This window comes from Rosa rugosa, chromosome 3, assembly GCF_958449725.1.
Source record: "Rosa rugosa chromosome 3, drRosRugo1.1, whole genome shotgun sequence".
NCBI classification, from domain to species: Eukaryota; Viridiplantae; Streptophyta; class Magnoliopsida; order Rosales; family Rosaceae; genus Rosa; species Rosa rugosa.
This window is the reverse complement of record NC_084822.1, coordinates 2,237,779-2,251,812: the sequence shown is the minus strand read 5'-3', so window position 1 is coordinate 2,251,812 and position 14,034 is coordinate 2,237,779. Positions and strand designations below refer to the sequence as shown.

The 14,034-nt window shown below is 38.4% G+C and overlaps 2 protein-coding genes across 2 annotated transcripts; both read left to right on the top strand.

Annotated features, from left to right (window-relative positions):
* The first annotated feature begins 316 nt into the window (after positions 1-316).
* Positions 317-1,114, top strand: LOC133740288 (SKP1-like protein 1A). The gene has a single exon (XM_062168223.1). It carries the CDS (start codon positions 537-539, stop codon positions 1,017-1,019), a length of 483 nt encoding a protein of 160 aa, XP_062024207.1. The 5' UTR covers positions 317-536; the 3' UTR covers positions 1,020-1,114.
* A 2,284-nt stretch (positions 1,115-3,398) lies between these two features.
* Positions 3,399-3,770, top strand: LOC133736017 (uncharacterized). The gene has a single exon (XM_062163452.1). It carries the CDS (start codon positions 3,399-3,401, stop codon positions 3,768-3,770), a length of 372 nt encoding a protein of 123 aa, XP_062019436.1.
* Positions 3,771-14,034: the final 10,264 nt, after the last annotated feature.

Here is a 14,034-nt window from a genome sequence, read left to right as displayed (position 1 = left end):
TTGAAGATGTTAAAAATCCATAGGATAGGAACTAATTAATATTCACAGCTCCGTAGCGGAATTGAGTCAAGTTCTACTAATAGGCCTACATTTCTGCATTGGAGCTCTGATTACACAGACAAGTGGTATCAGAAGAACTTGGTGAATTGCCAAAGAGAAATAGTACAATTTCAAAATAAAATCCACGCATTTGAAACTTCTGGAAGTCGACTCACAATAAACACAGTTAGTTTCAATGTTTCTCCAAACAAACTCCAAATCCCTACTGCATAGTTGTCCACTTCCCAACAAGAAAAGGAAATCCAAAGACACTTTTCCTCTCACTCACTTTTCCTTTCCTCTTACATTTAGGAGACGCTTTCCCAATCATACTGTGAATCCGTTTCCAATTCTAAACCAGAATAGGAATATCCACAGACACATAATATAAATAGGGGCAGGGGGCAAGGTTTACTCTCATCTCAATTCTCAAATCTTCTAAAGACTTTGAAAAGCACTCAAATCTCCCAAACCCTCAATCCTTGAAACCAATAGCCATGTCGACTGAGAACAAGAAGCTAATCCTGAAAAGCTCCGACGGAGAGCAATTTGAGATTGATGAGGCTGTTGGTCTAGAATCGCAGACCATCAAGCACATGGTGGAGGACGGCTGCGCCGATAATGCGATCCCCTTGCCCAACGTCACCGGCGCCATCCTTGCCAAGGTCATCGAGTACTGCAAGAGGCACGTTGAGGACAAGGAAAGCAAGAATGAAGACAATAAGAATGGTAAGGAGGAGTCTCTCGAGAAATTCGACGCAGAGTTCGTGAAAGTCGACCAGAACGTCCGGTTCGATCTGATATTGGCAGCAAACTATCTGAACATCAACGGGCTGCTGGACTTGACATGCCAGACTGTGGCAGACATGATAAAGGGAAAGTCTCCCGAAGAGATTCGCAAGACTTTCAACATCAAGAATGACTTCACTCCTGAGGAAGAAGAGGAGGTTCGAAGGGAGAACCAATGGGCTTTTGAGTGAAGCTGATCGATCGTTATATAACTACAATTAATATTTGTTTTGTTTTGTTGTTTATTTGGAGAGCTTTTATTGTGTTTTAGAATAATTGAAACACCTGTTTGTTTCTGAAATCTTTAAGTTACCAACATACATTGATTTTGATTATTAGTTCACCAGTTCATGATTTGTTATTAATTCACCACTTTGTTGCTTTAAATCTTATTTAATGAGTTTAATCCCTTATCCATCAAGCTAGCCAATCTTAGCCACCAGTAGACCACATGACTATGAAAAGTGATAGTTCCAACTTCCAAGCCATTTGTTAAATTTCTTGTAATAGATCAGGACAAAGGATTGTAGCCATAAAGTGCCTGAAAACAGGAAATTAAAGGATTGCATGCTACAAGATATACCATGGTCTCATCTTATTTACAAACACATACAGCTCATAAAGCAGTTTGTTCTATTGATCCAAACATATTTATACAAAGCAAGGAGTAATGCTTATGTTGCACGTGAAATTCACTCATTGTTAATACAAACGTACATGAAATGTAATCTAACGTATTGAACTATAATTTTGTTCCTAAACTTCCGTGAGACTAAATCATTTTGATAAGTATTTGATAGCGACCAAAAAGTTCAACTTGGTAACACACCATAACCCAGAGAACGAAACTTTTTAAACCCTACAAACATTGGAATATTGTAATACCCCCGATCAACTACCCCAAATGCAATTATCAGATTCCATATGCCATTTGGTGGTAGCTGTCTTCATATATCTAATGATCCTATAAGTTTGAATCTGTTACAAAATTGGTAACTGGCCTGGTAAATTCAAATTCCTTATCAACTATAAAAACAGTAGTGTTTTGCATGAAATACAATTGGACAAAGCTTGCATCTGCTGCAGCATTTTGCACTTCAAGAGGTCATTCAACAAGTTATCCGAGTTTCTGGAAGCTGGACATAATTGCACCAGGGTAACCATTCACCAATTTGGCTTCAGATTGTAGCGAGTAGCAGGTCAAATTTGGTGCAATGCAATGTGATCGATGTTACATCTGTGTTGGCGACAAAGAATTCACCGGCCAAGGTATTATTTCCAATTTTTTATTGGAATATTTCTGCTAGGTGCCACCGTCGACAGATGACGACGAATTTCTTTTGTAATTTCAGAAGAAGTTTTTGCCGACGAAATTTCATTTTTTTTTTATGAATACTACATCAGCACATATATATGTGCATCTGTCAGAGTCGATATATTTGAAAATTAAAAAAATTTACGGCTCGTTGAGGAGGACTTGGGGGGTATGCAGATGCCTAGTCCGCCCTAAGCCGGCCCTAATATCTGAACTATAGCTATCCATTGTTTGTTGCTTAAATTATACGATCAACATCATGAAAACAAAGTAATTTACCAGAACATTCCATTAATGAATTTCGATGAACTGTAAAACTGATACTTATCACTCACCCACTCCTTGCAAACTCAAATTTTAAAATAGGTTTGAATATAAAAACAAGTTAATTATGCTGATGTTACATAAGCAGTAAAGCACTTGACACTGAACTTAATTACCCAACTTCTTGGGATAAATCAAGCACAGAACGCTTCATTGCTCTACATTAATTCACACATGTATACCAAGTCTAATTTGAAAGATTAAACACAGAATATAAACATAAACAGTTCACTGCAGATACATGTATGAATTTATTCTCACATCCAAGATCACCAGCAAATAGTTTAGATCCAATTCTATTGGGACTTTGTAATAGTTATGAAACATATACGTATTGGAATTATTGATTACATAGCTGGAGCTAGCAGCCATGGATTAGGTATAGTGAAAATGAGATCCTCTGTGAAGCTCTAAAGTCCAAGAGTCTCTCTGTGGGGCAAGACGATGACGACTTGTGTATTAGAGTTCGCAGGGACCTCATTTACATGGAGGCCCGCAGAGTTTTACGGATAACTCCATCAGAGACAATGACTGGTTTATCTCTTACTTGCCTACGAAGATAAGCAGATAATTAATCAAGTACTCATCAATATTAGATCAGATATTAATCTCAATATTGTCACAAAAGTGGAACTCATTACAAATTCTTATAACTTAATCACCAAGTCATTGCATCTATCACAATTACTTAGTTAAATGTCATTAAGTCCATATATAAGTGTCTTACATAATTGGCTCTGAATGTCTTTGTTTAAATACATGTATAGCTTTAAATAGTAAACTATGTATATATGGTTATAATTGAAGGATCAGACTTTTGGTATTTCCTATGCGTGGATCGATGTTCCAACTTCCATGCATGCCACTATAAATGAGTATATATCTCTTTCATTTGTAGATACAGAGAGGCAGATTTGGAAAATTGCCATCAATGGAGAGATTTGGTAAATACAAAATCTCATTTGTGGAGAGACCTAATAAGATAACATTCTCATCAATAGAGAGTGAAAGGAGGTTAGCAACCACCGTGGAGTCCCTTGTCAAACTCACTCTTAAGGAAGACGAAGAACCGATAACTCTCCAGGTGCAGAATCAGAATCATGGTGACATCTACTACAGGACCGGTCGCACTGTATCACTTGGAAATATATTGAAAGATTACTGTGAACGTAAAGGTTTGGTGTATGGAGAAATGCGTTTCATCTACGATGGAAAAAGGGTACGCTCAACTCACACCCCACAACAACTGGAAATGGAGGATGATTTTGTTATTGATGCAATGTCCGAGCAGATTGGTGGTTAATTTCTATTTGATAAGTCTATATATTGTGTGCAACCATCTTGTTAGTGGTTAATTTCGTATTAATTTAAGTACTTTTTATCTTGGTTGATGGATATCAATAACTGAGTTTTTCTATGTCATTGTCATGTTTGGTCATTCTGTACGTTAGAAACTATGTAACTAGTTCAATTTAGCACCAAACTGCATTTAGTATTGAAATTCCAACAATACATCATGTAATGGGACAAAGCTTGCACATATATGCTGCTGTATTTTACACTTCAACAGGTCCTTCACCAAGTTATCTGAGTTTTCTTAAAGCTGGACATAGCGGCCCGAGTAGTTTGATAGCTGGACATGACCCCAGATGACTACAATTTGACATCCAAATCAACGTAGGGATAGACAACTTGTACACACTCTGTAATTTGATCAACATGGTGAATTTTGCTTCACCTCTATCTAGCTATATACGGGATCAGCATGTCGATCAGTGACTGATCCTAATACGTACAGAAGGTGGTTTAAGCCACAAATTTTTTTGCTACTAGCCCTACCAAGGAACTGTTGAAGAAGTGATGAGTTTTAGGTTTTATGGAAGAGTTATTTTCTATGTTTCGCTCTTGGTTAGAATGAGAGATGATTGTTTAAAACATTGGTTGTATATATCACTACCCTCTATTGTGTTGTGTCGTATTTGACCTATGATATTTATGAAATGTGATGCTAGATTTGTTGAAGTTGAAGTTGAAGTTGAGATGACCAACGAACTCTTGCTTGATCTGTAGTTTTTTCTTTTTCTTTTTTGTTAAGAGAAACTGTTGATGTCTAATAGTTACCCCAGCAACCATCTGTTCAATGGTCTCTGTCTGACTCTATGCATATAGTTGTGATTTATGAATACGTTTAAATACATGAGGATAATCTATTACGTTTAAAATTCAGGAAAAAATTAAACCCGCAGCATCTCGCAGCTTGATTTGCTAATATATACATAATCCAGTTAGAATATATAGAGAGATTCTGATGCGGGAAGCGTCAACACAATAGCAAGAGGCTCCGTCGTCAAGCGTCGAAAGTCATATGAGATGAACTAGAATCCACTAGCAATTACAAGCACAGCTGTAAGAAATATAGAGAAACTTCTCTCAGACATTAGTTTCTTCACTTCTTGGTGCCCTCTTCTTTGTGAATCCCTGTAAAGAATTCGTAATATGCAAGGGTGAGTCAGAATCTAACCAATAAGTGTGAGGTTCAATATTGACAAAATTAATTTCTAAAGAAAAGGTTTCTGCAGTACTTAAGAAATTCTTACTCTTCTTCACCAACCAAGCCTTAAAACCTGAGCAGTTCTTCTTCATATGTCCTATTTTAATGCAGAAGTAGCACTTGAACTTAAAAGCTTTGGTGGATTTGGTGCTGCAGTGTTTCCAGATGGCTTAGTGATAGTTTTGGTGGTCTTAAGCTTGTTTTTCTTTGTTTTTGGCTTCTCTACCAGGTTCACAGAGGTTGCAGGCTCTCTTTCTTTCTTAATTCTCTCTTCTTCTCCAGTCCAGATAGCTATGAGTTCATCTATGGTCCAGGTACCCTTTAGAGCATTGTAGCTAGTTCTAAGTCCACTGAAGGTATTTGGCAGGGAATGCAGTGCAACATGTACCACTTGGCTATCATTTACTCCTATCAACAACTCTCTCAGCCTAGCATTAATTTTGATTAGCTTCATAATGTGCTCCCTAACTCCCCCAGACCCATCATATTTCAACTCATGGAAAGATTTTGACAGTCTTACAGCCTCTACCTTCTCACTCTCTCTAAATTTTCTCTCAATGGCCTCCATGTAGTCAGTAGACCAAATCAGGTTCTTCTACACTACCTCTTACAATGTCAGACATAGTGTTCCTAATGGTGTTCTTGACCATTCTATTTGACCTGTGCCATGCCTTAAAAGCCTTAACCCCCTCAGCTGTACTATCATCTGTCAATGCCTCAAGTTCATCCTCATGAAAAACTAGGTCTATGTTCTCATGCATCATCATGTAACGCTCTACTGAGTCTCTCCAGGCTCTAAAGTTTGTTCCAGTGAGCATCAAAACATTGTTGAGGTTCATGTAAACACTTCCTAATGAGCAAAAGCAAAAGAAAAATTCTATAAGTTTTCAATTTCAAAAACTCAAAAGCATAAAGTCTCAATATGGTGATATTTCTGTAAATTTATGTGTTAGTTCCAAAAGCAGTTCAAAACACACATAAAACACCAAAACAAAATATCAAACAAAATAGCAACAAGCATAGCAAGGTACTATATCAATAAAATTACCCCAAAATTGAATTTTACATTAGGCAACATTTTTGTAGCTGTAGACATAATGTACTTAAGTTTCTGAATCTTCACCCCACATATAGAGAATTCAAGTTATCCAAAAAGACAATCAACATCTTATGATAGTAGAAGAGTCTTTAAGTATCAGAATATGAATTCAAAATTATGTGTGAAGCTGTTTGTTACCAAACTATGCAATTTTTTAATACTTCTTTGGAAGACACAAGTAAGCATAGTTTGAAGTAATTAACAGTTTAACACAAGTTCAAGGTCATTTTTATCTCAATGATCACATACAAATAATAACAAAAATTGCTTTGTGCAATATGTCTATTCTCATTTGCTATAATCTGTAACCTAAGCAAAGTTTAACTGAAGTCAATTCAAAGCATCTTTAAGGCATTTGGAAAGCAATTTTACTCAATCTGCAATTTTTCTGAATGAAAACATGACAATATGTACAGGGAGATGTGAATCCTTAACTCAAACATTCATCAATTTCATCATATTTTCATTGTCAATCATAGATATATAATGGCAAGACACAAAATGTCAAGCATAACCATTCATAAGCAATCACAGAGAAAGCACAAAATCATTTTAATTCAAGTCAATTCAATTCAGAAACACATGCACACCAAAACTTAAATTTCATCTGGCCACCATCTACTCTAGCCTAGGTGCACGCTGGGAATGATTCTAGTGTTCTTGTATTTCAATAGAAAATGAATTTAAAGCTTTTGAATTGAAACATGGTCCTTAGAAGGCCTAACCTTTGCGACTGCAATTTCTGCAACAATTTTTTAGCGGAGGCAATAATCCCCAAAACTTGTATTCCCCAAGAATGATCTTTATCCTAATCGAATGATGTGGTTTCGAATCCACTTTGAGTTTGTGAAGAAACTCGGGCGCTGCTTCACGATCCATACCAAAACCTAGAAGAAAACTATCTGTTATGGAATAACGGTAAAAACTATAGCCTTCATGAGAAGACTCTTTTTCTGAATCGGGTATGGGCCATGGGCTGCACGTCATATCAAAACGGGCCTAGAGTTTGATTTTAAAAAATTTGTTTTCTTGGCCTGTTATGCAAACCCTAATTTCCCAAAATGTTTTGCACAATAGAACATGGAACCCTGGCTCAAACATAATGAATTGATCTTCTAAAATGATTTATAATTTGTGAAAACATGCTCTGATACCAATTGTTAACTTAATGAGCAATCCAAGATCATTCACAAAACTCATAAACATAACAATATGATCAAGACAACAAGAACTAGAATTCATCAATTGAAGAATTAATCACCTGATTCATTGACAACATCCATTTCTTCAAGAGCAGTAGCAGCAACACAACTATTCAACACAAGTGCTCCAAGCTCCAATCCTCAAGCAGCCACACGCCAAAAGTCTTCTACTCAACTATGTGTTTAACTCCTCTCTATGGGGCAGGACTGAATGTTTTGTCACACAGTGAATAGGGACTTCAAGCACCTATATATACAAGCTAGATAGGCATTCCCATAAAAGAGTCCTATGCAAGCCTATGAGTTATCTGTAGAGATGTTATAGTTATCATATCAACAATTATGTATTTATCTTTATCAAAATGGATTCCTAACCCAAGAGTGACATACCAAAACTCATTAGGCAACTAAATAGATAATTTATATATTTCCTATTTATCGTAATAAGCTTAATCAATTTGTTATTTACTTAATGCAGATAATATTAGGTCACTTAATGTTTTACACAGATCAGTAACAATTACTGTACAAGTTTTCCTCATGTCCCGTAATTTAGATTCTTTGCAAGCAATGAAACCCCTCCTGAATTTCACAATGATCCATGCGTGAGAGCAGTTGGTCCAACCAAGTGTTGTCTTGTGCATCTAGGAGATCAAAAAGTGTGCCTTATTAATTCTTCACAAATAATTCTACGCATTGTACTGTGACACTAATGATTTGGGGGGAGGTTACAAACTAGCTAGTTGATCATACCGGCAGAAACAAGGGGATTCTTCATCTCATGACGTTCGAATATCAAGTTACTCCCGACTTGGACATCGAGTACCGACTTCTCACTACTCGCGACTTTGAATACTATACCAAGCTGCCTAACAATGAATATGCAACGTATTCCAATCAAGCCTGTCTGACTAAAGCCTTTGTCATGCATCTAATCAGAGCTGTAATTATTTCTTTTTTTATTGATATTATTTTTTGAATTAGTTTCCTCAGGACTGAAATCTAATTTTTTGTTTGCATTTAAAAATACATTTACGTTTACATTCGCATTCATATATCATCAAGTGCCTACAGCTTTATCCTTCTGATTACTAAGCTTGAAAAATTGCTAATCACAGGTTCGGCGGTTCTATTCTATTCTGTTCACGGCCGTATTGTTATGTTGGCAAGAAAGTACAATTTACAGCGTCACTTCTTTGCTTTAGGAGAACCAACCCTATAAAAAGTTGAACCTCTTATATACTTCATTCCGCTTGGATCCATCCATTATTTTCTATTCATGAATGAGGACATTCACCTAGTTAGAAAAGAAGTAAATAGTAATTGTCATCTGTTCATGTAAATCATATAGAAACAAGGGGTTTTGTCCATTTACCCCATTTCTAGGGATTTTTTCCCCCTTACCCCATTAAGTTTTTTTAATTCCCTCTTACCCAATACACTCTAAGGGAGTCTTCCCTAATACCCCATTAAGATTTTTTTTTTGTTTTTAATTTTTTTTAATACCATTTTACCCCTCACCCCTTTGTTACTTAGAGAGAGAGAGAGAAACTATAGGAGACTTCGCCGGAATCCGGTCACCGGTCGCCGGAATCCGGCTAACTTTCGCCAGAATCCGGTCATCGGCTGCCGCCCACCGGAATTTGCTGAAAATCTCACCGGAAAGTTTTTTTGCCCCCAATAGACATCTATTGCCCCCTAATAGAGGGGCAATAGACGTCTATTGCCCCCCAATAGACGTCTATTGCCCCAATAGTCTAGTGCCCCCTAATAGACGTCTATTGGGGGCCAATAGACGACTATCAGCCATGTATTGCCCCCCAATAGACGACTATCAGCCATGTATTGCCCCCCAATAGACGTCTATTGCCCCCCAATAGAACTTTCGTTTGCCGGAATGAAAATTAATCTTCCTAAAATTAGACAAATAAAACTTTAATTAACGAAAAAAAAAAAAAGATTACATCAATTTAAAACATCTATTGCCCCTCAATAAAACTTTTTTTTCTTTCTTTTTTCTTTCTTTCTGGGCTTCTGCCACATTTTACCACAAAAAAAAAAAACAAAAAAAACTCATCTTGGGCACCCAGAGAAAAGCTCTGGGCACCCAATCACCAATCTCACCCAGAGAAAAACTCATTTCGTTTGCCGGAATGAAAATTAATCTTCCTAAAATTAGACAAATAAAACTTTAATTAACGAAAAAAAAAGAAGAGATTACATCAATTTAAAACATCTATTGCCCCGCAATAGACGTTTATTGCCCCCCAATAGTCGTCTATTGCCCCTCAATAAAACTTTTTTTTCTTTCTTTTTTCTTTCTTTCTGGGCTTCTGCCACATTTTACCACAAAAAAAAAAACAAAAAAAACTCATCTTGGGCACCCAATCACCAATCTCACCGGCAGAGATGCTCGACTCAAGCCACAACCCATTTTCACCGTCGTCTCAACCCGGCGTCGTCGTCAAGCGCGTCACCTACGAGCAGACCTGCGGCCACGCGCCGCCCTACCTCATCTACGTCGACCACGACCTCCGGCCTCATCCTCTCCTCCGCCACAACCTCGGCCCTCATCTTCTCCTCCGCCGCGTACGACGCTAGCTGCGAAGAAAGCTCCGATCTCAAGCTATGGATATCTTTGTTGGAGTAAGGAAGAGCTTCGACGACATGACCGGTTATCCGATCGCCGCCGCGGTGACTACTGAACCGGAGCTTCGTCTCTGGCTCAGATCGAGATCGCAATCTGGAGAGATTTCGGTCAGAGTCCAGAGAAAGTAATCGAAAATGGTTTCGATTCGGGTTCAGGCGGTGGCTTCTGGTCTTCACGACTATCGCCGGCTGCACCTTCACGGTTGCACGAACTCTCCGTTGATGTCATCGTCTCGCCGCCGGCCATCTAGACCAGAGACGCTGAAGGCTGTGCTCTGGCCGAAAGAGAAAGAGAGAGAGAGAGAGAGAGAGAGCGAGAGGATCGCATCTGCAGATGCAGGGACTCGGTTGTGCTTTCTTAATTATGCTAAGGGCAAAGCTGTCATTTCATTTATAATTGGATTAGTGGGAATAAAAAACTGTTGCTGGGGTAAGTGGGCTAATTTTTGCCAATTTTGGTGCTTAGGGTCAAGAACCCTACAAACAAATTGTGAAATGATCATTCGATTCATAAGCTTAAATACCCGAAGATGACTGAAAGCACTAAATCAAAACCATGATTATCCAATAAGTGATATATTGTTTGACAACACAGTACTTTATTTAAGATTACACGGTATTCAAAAACATAAAAATAGGTACGTATATTGATTAGAATACCATTAAACCCGGCCTATATATTCATATTCATCTAGCGGCTTCTCTTCATTAGGTTCTCCTTATGCCTCTAAACTCCTCATTCATATCCAGCTTGATGTCATGCATGCCATCATGTTTTTCCAAAAATTGGTACATCTCAAAAGGACTTTTGGAAAATAGATCATAGAGTTTATGTGTGACACATTGCCTTGAAATGTTCCTCGAGTAGCGTTTGCTTATTCTTGTGTGATTGAAATGTCTCAAGGCATTCCTAATATAAATTGCAACCGCTAATGAGTTGTTTCGCGCATACGTAATCCTCGTAAATTTGTAAATGTCATTAAATGTATCATAAAGATTGTTTGCTGTCTCAATTGTGTTCAGTTTACCTGAAATATTCACGAAAGTTGTGTGTTGAAGGCGATAGGCTAATTGCCAATTAAAATTCCCCGGATTATTCACTGAAGGGAAACCTCTCAGCCGCTCCACAGATGATGCCACAAAATCTATCCGACCTTCCTTGTCTTTGAGGAGTGTATGAAAATATAGCTTCTTATAGTCTTCTTTAGTTTTGATATTGGAGACTCTTTTCATAAAATCCGAAAATTCACCACTCGAGATGTGATCACCAAAAAAGATATCAGTAATTGTCTTTTCAAATGAATCATTTAGCAACCCATCTCCGTCCTTGGAAGGAGGGATGATAAGTCTTCCATCCGCAACACTCAAATCTGAAAGAGAAAAAGATCCTTGGGTTTCTCCGGCATCCATCCGCCAATAACATGCTACACAAAGGTCTTGAATGATTTGTGCAATGCTTCTGCGGATGATGGAAGCAGATTTGTCTTCCCATGGACTCCCGGAAGTCAAAAGTGATGAAGCAGTAAGTGTTGTGTACTCATACACCGGTCTTGCAAAAGCGTCTGTTGATCCCATGTATTTAACTACTCCGTTTGTTGATCCCATGAAGTTAACTACTCCATGATATTGAGTCGGAGTGTATAAAATCGGTTCATCCTTGGGAATAGATATTTTAGAAAGCCTTCCAAAACAAAGAGGGATAGCTGCTAACTTCCTCGCCCGGATCATCATCTTCTACCTATGATCGATGATGCAATGTGCTTGCACCTATTTCAACTTTAGGTTGAACCGTTGAACAATGCAATATGCTTGCAACTTTGTAAGACTGTTGTGTCCGGCCTTTATTTATAAGCCTAATATCCATGAAGATCAAGGTCCGAATCCCTTATGAATAAAGGAAAATAATGCTCTATTCAAAAAAAAAAAAAAAAAACAAACAAAGGAATGCTTGCCACTTTCAGTTTTTTAATGGATCGAATAGGGCAAGAAAATTTGTTGTTCTAAAAAAAAAAAAGGAAAAAAAAAAGGGCAAGAAAATCTTTGAATCCATTGAAATCTGAAAATTGCGATGGACAAGGAAAAACAAAATCCCTTTTCCGACCTTGACTAGGGTTTTGGCTGGCCAGAGATAATATAATACTAAAAAGAAAAGGGAAGAGAGTAACAAAAACCCTAGCAGAGTTGCACTGAAAAGAAAAACGCTGTCACAGCAAAAGAAAATTCAGGGAGAAAAGAGATGTATCAGCGGGGATTAGCAGCAGCAGCAGCAAGGTTAAGAGGAGGGATTGGATTAGGTTCTTTAAGGCAAATTAGCAGCAGCTTTTCAGATCATGGATTCATCAGAAGAAGGTATTCTTCCATGGAGACGACGAAGTCCCTACACTTGTGTTTCTCTGAGCATATCGCAGCAACAGATGACTCTACTCGCGACGTTGTTCGCTCCATCAAATTGAGCGATTTGTTATCACCACCACCAACAACAACAGCAGCAGCAGCTACGTTTGAGCACGAAACATATCATGATTCTGAAACCCGTGGTTGGTCACCCTTTCCGTGGGGTTGCTGTCGCTTCGGGTCCCAAATTCTCTTCGCCGGCGGCAACCAAGGCGCACGCGACTCCATTTACGGCAAGTCGGTTAGGGGAGAAATTGTTGCCTTTGATCCTAATTCGTGTCCGAAACCGAAATTCAAGTCTCCTAAATTCACACGACCGCGTCAACATCATTATCAATTCCCAATTGCGCTGTTGCAGGTGGAGGACAGACTCTACTGTCTTGACACTAGAAGCCAGCAATATTATAGTACTGCTCCCAATTTCATTCTCAGACCGAACTATCACCACTATACCGAGGCTCCTCCTGCTTTTGCAGTATTCGACCCTGAAGGTGATGGAGAGTTTGAGGCCAAATGGTTGCCTCTGGAGTCGCCTCCTCCGGCTATACTCTACGATGAGAAATCCCACAAGCTGAACGAGCTTATGTATTGTGCTGTTGATTCCAAAATCTTGGTCTGGAATCAAGATAAGGCCAAGGTTTACCGCTTTGACGTGAGCCGACCCGAGAAAGGGTGGATAGAGTTGCACTCTCCTCTAGCAACCACCCTTCCCTTTGTTAAGGGTTGTTGGGGTGACACTGCAAAGCTCCCCGATCATCATGGTGGTGGAGGAACCCTAATATTTACCTTTGACTGTACAAGTGGATGTAAAGTTAGTGATGGTTGCAAATATTATGGGACTCAGATCAGTAACAACATTAGTGTACAAGTTTTGCTCATGTCCCATAATTTAGATTCTTTGCAAGCCATGAAACCCCTCCTGCAGCTGCCGGAAGTCCCTCCTGAATTTCGCAATGATCCATGCGTGAGAGCAGTTGGTCCAACCGAGTGTTGTCTTGTGCATCTAGGAGATCACAAAGTGTGCCTTATTCTTCACAAATATTTCTACGCATTATACTGTGACACTAATGATTTGGAGGAAGGTTACGAACTAGTTGATCATACCGGCAGAAACAAGGGGATTCTTCATCTCATGACGTTTCAATATCAAGTTACTCCCGACTTGGACATCGAGTACCAACTTCTCACTACTCGCAACTTTGAATACTATACCAAGCTGCCTAACAACGAATATGCAACGTATACCAATCAAGCCTGTCTGACTAAAGCCTTTGTCATCTAATCAGAGCTGTAATTTTTTCTTTTTTGTTTGATATTTTTTTTGAATCAATTTCCTCAGGACTAAAATCTAATTTTTTGTTTGCATTTAAACATACATTTACATTTTAATTCATATATCATCAAGTGCCGGCAGCTATATTGGTCTATACCTTTCTTCATTGTTGCAAAAAGCACTTCCGACATTTGCTCTTCATATATTACGTGTGTGTGTGTTTTTTTTTTTTTTTTTTTTTTTTTGTGATTAGATGTATCCCTTGTGCTGAAAATAAGTCCAGGTCTGTGCTTGTGCTTCGTCATGTCAAAATTTGTGACCTTTGGCTACTTTATCATGAAATTCCACTTCCTTGTTTGTCTACAACAGCACTTCCCACATTTGCTCCTCTTTTTTTTT